Below are 8,689 nucleotides of genomic sequence, written 5' to 3'. Positions count from 1 at the left end.
ACTATGAGTGATAGAGTTTCATTTATTTAACTGTAGACAGCAGAGACAGCAACATTCATCATGTACCTCCTTTCCTCAGCTTTCACAGATAAGAGGATCATGACGGTGGAAACATTGGACTAATATCAAAAACACAAAGGCTTATCTGGAATCATCAACTCACTAACCTGTTACCACGGAAGCAATTACTCATTCGACTGTGACGTACCAATGCAAAAAAACAAATTTTTGGAAGTTCACTCAGCGAAATGCCTGATAATATTCTCATAATATCCATCTAAGGAAGGATCCGTCTGAGGAAGGATATTACTAATCTTCTGAGGAAGGATATTACTAATGTTTAGTTGAGTCCCAAACAAAGTCCAAAACCTGATCCTCTGATTCTGGGTGAAGACCAAAATAGGCAGTACAACTTCTTAGATGTATTTTCTGAGTAAGACGTTTTTCTTAAGCATGAGCAGAGATATATGTTCACTTATCTCCACCAGCTCTAAATTAAACTCTTTAATACTCAACTACTGATCTTTAAAAAAAATATATTTTTAAAAGCAATCCCTCACACGGTCGTAGGGCCATACAGGAGAGAAAACAAGTGAAGGTGGACTGAGTGAGAGAAGAATGAATGAATAGTTTAGATAAAAACCAACAGCAGCCAAAATCCAAGTTGATTTAAAAACAAACTGAGACAACTCTGGAAGGTCAGAAAAATAGTCTGGAGACAGAGAGTGTGTTCAGACAACGCAGACCTTGATGTCACTTTTGACAAATGTGTTTTAATTAGATGTGTAAAATTATTTGGGACTAAGATTCACTCCCTAAACACACTAAAACAAAAGATAAGCCACTGACCCATCAGCCACCTTGGCGCACAAAAGCCTCGCTGACATACTTTCCCTTAAGTGCACTGTGTGAGTACTTCCTTTGACCTTTGATCTTAAGGCTCTGAAGTAGTTGCTGTCTGTGCTCGCCTTAAACCCTTACCAATAAAGAATGGTCCTGAAATGGTGTTGAAATCTTATAGCTGTGAAGTTTGAAAAATATTTATACAATCATGGATTCAGCATTTTCAAAGAGGGATAAGGAGTAGATGTAATTTTAAAGATTTCTAACAAGGTCATTGAACTTCTTAGGGGTAGAAGAAACATATCAGAAACAAATGATCATTCCAAGTTCAGTATTTTTATGTCTTCCTTCATGTCTCAACAGTGTCCATAAATGAAACGTTTTTGAAGGCTGATTGTTTTGGATTGAAGAATGCCAACAGCTGATATTATGTTCCAGTTTTCTGCATATTTGAATGACTGAGAACAAGATGGGACACTAAATTGAATTAAAACTAATGCAAATTAAATTCTTATGCTAGAAACTTTGAAAGCAGATGAGGCCAGTTTAAACCCAGATAGTCCACTCCAACTCCCATTATTTTTCTGGTCTTGGTTTTGGTTTGTTGACAACATTTGAATATATTTAAAAAGTCCAACTGAATGATATGAGTGACTAAGCTGTGGACTTATTTCCATCATCGTTTCTGATGATAAGAGTTCAACAAATGAAAAGGATCTTTGCATTGACTCTAGAAATTAACGAATCTGACCTGCTGGTACATCTGTTATTAAAAGGACAACACCAGCTTGACAACAGTGCAGCGAAGGTCGATCCAGTCTGATGTTCATAAAGGGAAACTGGTTGCAGACACAACTATAGTAACCCCGGTAACCTCAACACATCTTTGTGGCATTTTTGCCAAACACCATGTAATGTGAATTGTGCCTACAAATTTGTTTGAGTAACATAATAAACATTTGTGAAAGGTGTAATGGATTTGTTTGACAATAGGCATGCAATCCACACCACCAACAACCTTCACAACAAGGCTTCCACAAACAAACAAGCTTCAGGCCCAATGAAGCCTGATAACAATTACTGGGCAAACACATGGGCAGACCTACTTGGTAGTACCACGCTTTCTGCCATCATATTTACTGTACTGCTTGCAACCACCACAGAAGCTCACATTTAATGTCTGTATTTCATTAGGTTCCCCGATAAAGCAAAGACCTTGGGACATAAATGTGGATTTGGCCACATTTTGTTAAAACTAAGTTTGAAATTTGAAAAAATAAAAAGATAATCATTTTTCCAGAGCAATGGTAATGTTGCCTGAGACTGGCAATGAGATGAGACAGATTTTATTTTTATGTTTACTGGGTCTTTATGGTGTGAAGTTCCAGTACAGACCTTAAGCACGGACTGTCTGGGGTCCTTGAAGAGGCTTCTGGGGGGCCCAGGATTATCATTTTTATTTATTTTCCAAGATAAACAGCCCACTGACATAATGTGTCAGTGCCTATATCCAAATTCAACAATTCACTAATATTCATTGTCGGAAGAAATATTCAGATCTTTTACATAAGTAATACAGCAATCTAAAAATATAAAGAAAAAAGAAAATGTAGAAATGTAAAAAATACTTGCTATGGAGGCAAAATGGGCTCTGTCAATGTTAAAATATTATTTATCAAATTATTGGGTTATAATTAGCTGACACATATTTTTGTAAATAGTTTCAGTGGTGTAGCACAGAAAATCTGGGCCTTGTGCACAATTAAATAAACAGGTAAACACGTGCATCTGCAGTGTTTTTTATGTTGGTCTGCAATTAAGTGTTTAGAATGCATTTAAGAAGGTCTGCCTGAACCTTACCTGAAATCCCAGCATATTTCAGCCCTCTTTTTACAACTTACTGTAATTACTGTGTGAACCTTTCACACTGAGGTCTTAAAACATTATACAATAGTATTTTGGTCTTCATAAACAATGTCAATCAATATGATCGGATCAATAAACTGACCGTATTTTTAAAGCAACGACTTGAGAAACATTACAAGCATCTGAAAACTGTATGATGCTGTATAATACTTTCACATGAGGAGAAGCTTTCACATTGTTTTAGACAGAAGAAATAATGTGTCAAATGTATTCAGCCAACAGTAATACTTATAATCCTAGCAATGTGAAATTTCAACAATTTCAGATGAAAACTTTTCCACTGTTTCCCTCAGTGCTGCAGCTCTGCATATGATCCAACAGCTCAGTCAAAGCTTGACCTGCCTCGTGTGGCGCCGTCGAGCGAACTGCGATTTAAAAATAAATAAATAAATAAACAAACGGTCCGGCACCCGTAGATCGCTGACGTCACGCGCAAACATGGCGGCTCACTCCGAATGAATGAGCATAACAAAAACTGTTTTGCGAAACCATGAAACTGTGAATATTGCACCGTAAACTTCCGTTGCGGTTAACCGTGTCTGAGCCGATGACACATGCTGCAGATGCGGCTGCCGCTGCTTCTCCCGAGTTCGCTGAACTGTGGAGGAGTGCTGCTAAGCTTTGCCACAACACAACAGAAGACGAGAAAACAGGACGGCAGATGCCTGGCACAACAACACCACCCGTGCACAAAGGTGAGGCTGCGGCTCGTGGGGGTCTGCTGCTCCGCACGATTGCTTGAAAAACAGAATAATCTGATGAACGGAATAAACTTGATTACTTCTTACATGATCTAATTTCCCTACGCACACACACACCACTGACTTCAGTTAGAGACCTCATGCATTTATATAATACTGACAGTGCTGCTCCACATTATGTTGGGATACAGACGAGAGTGAGAAAAAATCATCTAGTGCTTCATTGACATTGTGTTTGGATTTCTAAACTGCTTGAAGTTGGAAAGAAACTGACGCTTTGGCATGAGGTAAAGATGATGTTTTGAGATTCAATTTAGCTGGCAGATTTACAAATCCTACAGTATTTAGCTGTTAGCCAGCCAAACACTGCATATTTAAACTAGTCTAATCATGTATGATGTTACAGTTAAATGCACTTAATAAGATGTCTTCATTTCATTCATTCGACACACAGATCTGCAGAGTCCTAAGCACAGAGGCTGCAGCAGATACCCAGGCTTCAGTTATGGGGATTCCCCAGGTGACGCGGAAGCATCACAGGACATTTTCTGGGATTCCACATCTCCCACTCAAGGTAACACAGGTAAACATATCTGATGCACGACACAGAAGCCACATCTGTTTCCTTTTCCTATTTGCATGCATGTTTCCGTTCCCCTATATACAGGCTGGCTCAGCGGAACCTGTCACACCTGAATGATGACATGCGTCTTTCTGTTTTACTTAGTGAACATATGGTGTGGGGATGAAAACTGTTATACAGATACAACTAATTGTCACATAATTACACTGTCTGTTATGAATGCTGTTTCTGCTGTGCATTGGAATAAAATAAAACAATGATATTACAATTATCATGTGTAATTTACATTGTATTTTTTTATTATTTGTTTTTAGGCTCTGGGCTCAGGAACTCCAGAGTTGTGGAAATATCAGATATCGTCAACCGTATTGCTCCAAAGGTCAGTTGTTCCTCCGGCATTGGGCTAACCACTGGAAATCAGCTCTTCATTGCAACAGTAACCGAGACACAGTTCTGTCGCTCCATTCTGTGTGCTGCTCTCAGGTTTTAGACTTCGGTCGGTTCATGTTTGGAAGAATTTCTTCAACTTTGTGCTTGTGTGTTACACAGGATGTGAAACCAAAAGGGACTGAATCCCCTCTGCTGCAGTGGATAGGTGACAGTGCCGTCCCTTGCACACCCGAGATTCCACAAAGAGCCAGGAAGAAGTCCTCTCGGTGCGTTATCAATATATTGACCCGGATACCCTCTGATTAGGCATCTGTTGATTAATTCCTATAATAACAATGTTAAACAAGCATTATAGGTCATTTTTACCTGTAGCACCTAATTAGCTGTCATTAGTTGTAGTAGTTTTCCTGTCTTTTTCTATGTTTGTTGTTTATTTTCCTTCACTGTTGTTTCCTCTCCACAGGCAGAGCAGTGTAGAGGACCTCATGAAACTGGCCAGGCAGTTTGACAAGAACATGCAGCAAGACAAGGAGATTTCAGAGCAACTTAACACTGTCAACAATAACCTAAATGAACATGTGAACACTGCCAAAACGAAACTGACAGAGACGTCGTTCCATAGCAAAGTGAAGGGCCTAAAGTGTCCGTCCTCAGCGGATCGGGTGGAGGCAGAGCTGCACGCTCTGTTTGACTCCTCCACTCAGAGAGTCAGCGGCCCGCTAAGCCAGGGCTCCTCGGCATCAGCCTGTTCACAGGAAATAAAGCACAAACCTGTGTCTTCAACTGTGGCTGAACCCCGACAATCAGAGCTCAAATTAGCTCCCGGCTCTGGCTCAGCTGCACATCCTGCTGAAGAAAAAGGATCTGGTGGTTTTAGTGCGAACAACTGTGATGACTTTGATGATGACTGGGAGAATGATGACCTACTTAATGACTCTTTTGTGCTGGCAATGACCCAGAATCCTGACCAGCAACAGGACGCCAACCTGAACGCTACTTCGCAGTCGAACACTAAGACAAATACTACTAATTTGACCTCTGTTTGCAAGCCTACTGCAAATACAAACTCTGCACATCAGCCTTCAACCCTGAACTCCAAGCCAAGCTGCAGTGTACTCCAGGAACTGTGTCCCAAACCAAAGACTACCAACCGAAGCACTTTCAAGTTAGAGTCCAACCCTCACTTCCAGCCCAAGACGGCTGCCAAAGAGGTTTCCAAGTCCAGCTTCACTGTTACACAACCTAAATCACAGATGTCTGACCAGAAATCTGTTACCACAAAGACACCGACTGCTCCTCAGCCTGACAACATCACTAATGATCAGAGGTGGGCTTGTGCAGCTGCAGGCTCTGTTAAAGACATTTCAGACAGCTTATGGGACGATGGGGACGATGATGCGCTGCTCTACCAGGTATGTGACAGTGTGGAGAGGACCTCCAACAGCCAGCCGCAGCAAGTGAGCACCAGTAGCAGCCAAGGAAAACAAGATATTGCTGTAGACAGACAGCGAAAAACCACTGCGCCTCTGCCAGTCGACAGGGCCTGGTCCATGAAAGCAGCTGCCAGCGGTAACAGACAGTCGCCATGCGCTTTTGTTCGTTCTAACTCATTACCGGGGACTAGCTGTGAAACTGTGAACTACCAAGGATGGAACATTCCCATGAAAGGTGCCAGCAACAAATCACGGATGTCTCAGAGCCTCCCAGGAAGCCGTGTGAGTCTGGGCACATTTAGCCAGTGCAGGGATTCCTCTGGAACTTTCCAGGCGGAGAATGCTAATGTGGATATGAAGCCACATACAGTGACAGCCAGGGCACAGCAGAACTCCAAGTCCCATCACACAGCCTTCAAGAGGAATGTATCTGACTCGGCAGTTATAAGCAGCAAAGGTAAGCTGTCTGAAGTTTGGTATTGCCACCTGGGCTCTATTGAAACATGATATTAGCATGAGATAAATTAGTGTATAGTAAGTGTATAGAGTTGAATGTGTTGTAATGTTATCACACGAGACTGCATGTTTGTTAAAGAAAAAGCTGTAAAGACAACTGAGGAATACTTTTCTTCAAAACAGTGTTCAGTGCTTTTTCTTGGTAAATTATTTTTTTTTTAATTAACTCAGTGCGTCTTTGCAATTTGTGTATTCCATCTACTTTTCTCAGTATTTTGCTGTAAGACTGGATACTGAAGTGAAAACTACACAAGTAAAACAGATGTCACATGTTGATCTTATAATCATTGACAGTTCAGTGCATGTGCACTTGAACAATTCTTCCCCCAAAGCAAGTAAACACAGCGCCATGGCTTTAATTTGTGATGCTGTCAGGAATCCAAACCTCAGGAAGCTTCACTGCCAGTGAACTGCAGACTGATTTCTCTTTTCTGGACATGGAGGGATGGGGGTTTTTGTACTTTGAAATGAGTTTCACCATTGGTACCCACTGGTCCTAGTTATGGTAGCAACATTTTTATGTTAACAAATTAAAATTCAGTTGCTCAAGATTATAGCAGCAATACAAAAGCTCAGATTTAAGGCTGGTTTCCCCCTTTTCTCTCCAGATCTTTGCAAATGTTTTAAATCTCAGCTTTTCCTAGCAAACCATGTTCAGTGTTTCCATTCATTTTTCTCACTTTCCTTCCTCTTTTCCAGTTTTTGTCACAAGCCAGATGACAGGAAAATGCTCTGCAGCCGAGATCGAGAGGAAGAAACAGGAGGCCTTGGCCAGGAGACGAATGCGAATGCAGAACACCCCAAAACCATAGAGGGGCTCCATCTTGACTGAAGGGAAATTATCATACTGTTAAAAACCTTAACATTATTAGTGTTAATAGTTTACTGTTAGATCAGCTTTTGCATTATTTGCTTGGACATAGAAGACCTTGTAGCCTAAGTTGTCCATACTGAGCCGCTGGATGTTTTTGCTGCTAATATAGAAATATGTTTTACAAAAAGCGAGTTAATGCACAATCTCAGATCTGGTACTCGGATCACATTAGAAAGAGATTTCCCTGAGCTTTTCACATTTTGACTTTGAGAAGTATCTTACATCCACTGAGTTTGAAATCATTCCAAATGCTGACTAAAACTGGTCACGTTTTTTCTTTGTTTTCCAACATCGTCATCTCAGCTCTCAGCACACGTTTTGGAGATAAAAAGTTATTTTCCTGATTTTTGCCTTTGTTTTAAGAGTAAATAGTTCCATCTCAGTGTTACTTCTCAAATTGCAACACCAAGGACTAACAAACCTAAAAACACAGTGTGCTGTTGATGTTATCCATGAGAAATGGATGTCTACGAACTGCTTGTGTTCTCTACTGTGTATGTTTGATAACATGGATTATGTGCCTTAAACATTTATTGATGCATGATTAAAATATTTGGTCATTGCTTTGAAGGAAGTAAGTTAAAATAGTGCTGTAACACAATCTAAAACTTTTCTTTAGGGCCAAACTACAAGTTGAATAGGTGGCACACTAACGTGTCTGTTTTATACGTCAAAATAATCATGCTGTGATTGAGCAGATTTTGTTTTGTTAGTATTTCTTGTTTGTTTTGTTTTGCTCTACATTTTCTTTGTGCATGTCACATTTTTAACCCTCAGAGTGTTATACTGCACAGACAGTGTTATGGCCCCATTCTGTTGGCACATATTATTGTAATAGCCATGCTATGCACCTTCCAGAGATTGTTAATCCAACAACAATAAAAACACATGGAAATGTATTTTTTTTATACTTACACAGGATAAGACTGACGTGAGGAAGATGGCCGCACACTAAACTGTTTTGATCAGCTGTGTTATAAGTAGCGACCTGTAGTAGGATAAAAGAGGATGAAAATGTTGTTAACCTCTTTGCTTCTACCTTAGTGCCTTGTATTGTCAGAAGGAAATTGACTCCTGCCACTGTTACTTCACAGCAACATGATGGACTTGGCTGTACACATTCCCCTCATTTATGTTTCATGATGTTTATAACTTGTTTGAATACAAAAAACAGAAACACCTGAATACAGTTGGCTGCTAAAATATACTGAATGGGTTCTGTTTCATTTAACTGCTGTCTGAATGTTGCCCACATTTTCAGCCCTTAAAACACACCTAAAACTGGCCAGACACACTTTCATGGATCCAGTATGTTGTATTAACTCACACAACACACACACACACACACAACTGACCAGCTATGACATTGTTGTGCACATTGAACTTGAGCACAGAACCCTTGATCAGTTTTGTCCAGTGACAT

At 40.3% G+C, this 8,689-nt stretch overlaps 1 protein-coding gene across 2 annotated transcripts; it reads left to right on the top strand.

Moving 5' to 3' along the window:
* Positions 1-3,206: 3,206 nt before the first annotated feature.
* Positions 3,207-8,165, top strand: etaa1b (ETAA1 activator of ATR kinase b). Of its 2 annotated transcripts, none has more exons than XM_023415718.2 (6): positions 3,207-3,464; positions 3,925-4,044; positions 4,368-4,432; positions 4,603-4,709; positions 4,907-6,333; positions 7,092-8,165. In XM_023415718.2, the coding sequence occupies exons 1-6, from the start codon at positions 3,317-3,319 to the stop codon at positions 7,202-7,204; spliced, it is 1,980 nt and encodes a 659-aa protein (XP_023271486.1). In that variant the 5' UTR covers positions 3,207-3,316; the 3' UTR covers positions 7,205-8,165. The 2 variants fall into 2 exon arrangements, with proteins under 2 accessions (XP_023271486.1, XP_023271485.1); XM_023415717.2 differs by having other exon boundaries at positions 3,925-4,053.
* The last annotated feature ends 524 nt before the right edge of the window (positions 8,166-8,689 follow it).

The sequence above is a fragment of the Seriola lalandi genome, unplaced genomic scaffold, assembly GCF_002814215.2.
Source record: "Seriola lalandi dorsalis isolate HSWRI2012SDOR001 ecotype SW California unplaced genomic scaffold, Sedor1 jcf7180002054556, whole genome shotgun sequence".
NCBI classification, from domain to species: domain Eukaryota; kingdom Metazoa; phylum Chordata; class Actinopteri; order Carangiformes; family Carangidae; genus Seriola; species Seriola lalandi.
The sequence above is the reverse complement of the archived record's forward strand: the minus strand, read 5'-3'. Positions and strand labels throughout refer to the sequence as shown.

Coding starts and splice junctions, on each gene's coding strand:
- etaa1b (XM_023415717.2), top strand. CDS start 3,317: ATGACACATGCTGCAGATGCGGCTGCCGCTGCTTCTCCCGAGTTCGCT. Junction 4,054..4,367: donor TCCCACTCAAGGTAACACAG/GTAAACATATCT, acceptor ATTTGTTTTTAG/GCTCTGGGCTCAGGAACTCC. Junction 4,710..4,906: donor GCCAGGAAGAAGTCCTCTCG/GTGCGTTATCAA, acceptor TCCTCTCCACAG/GCAGAGCAGTGTAGAGGACC.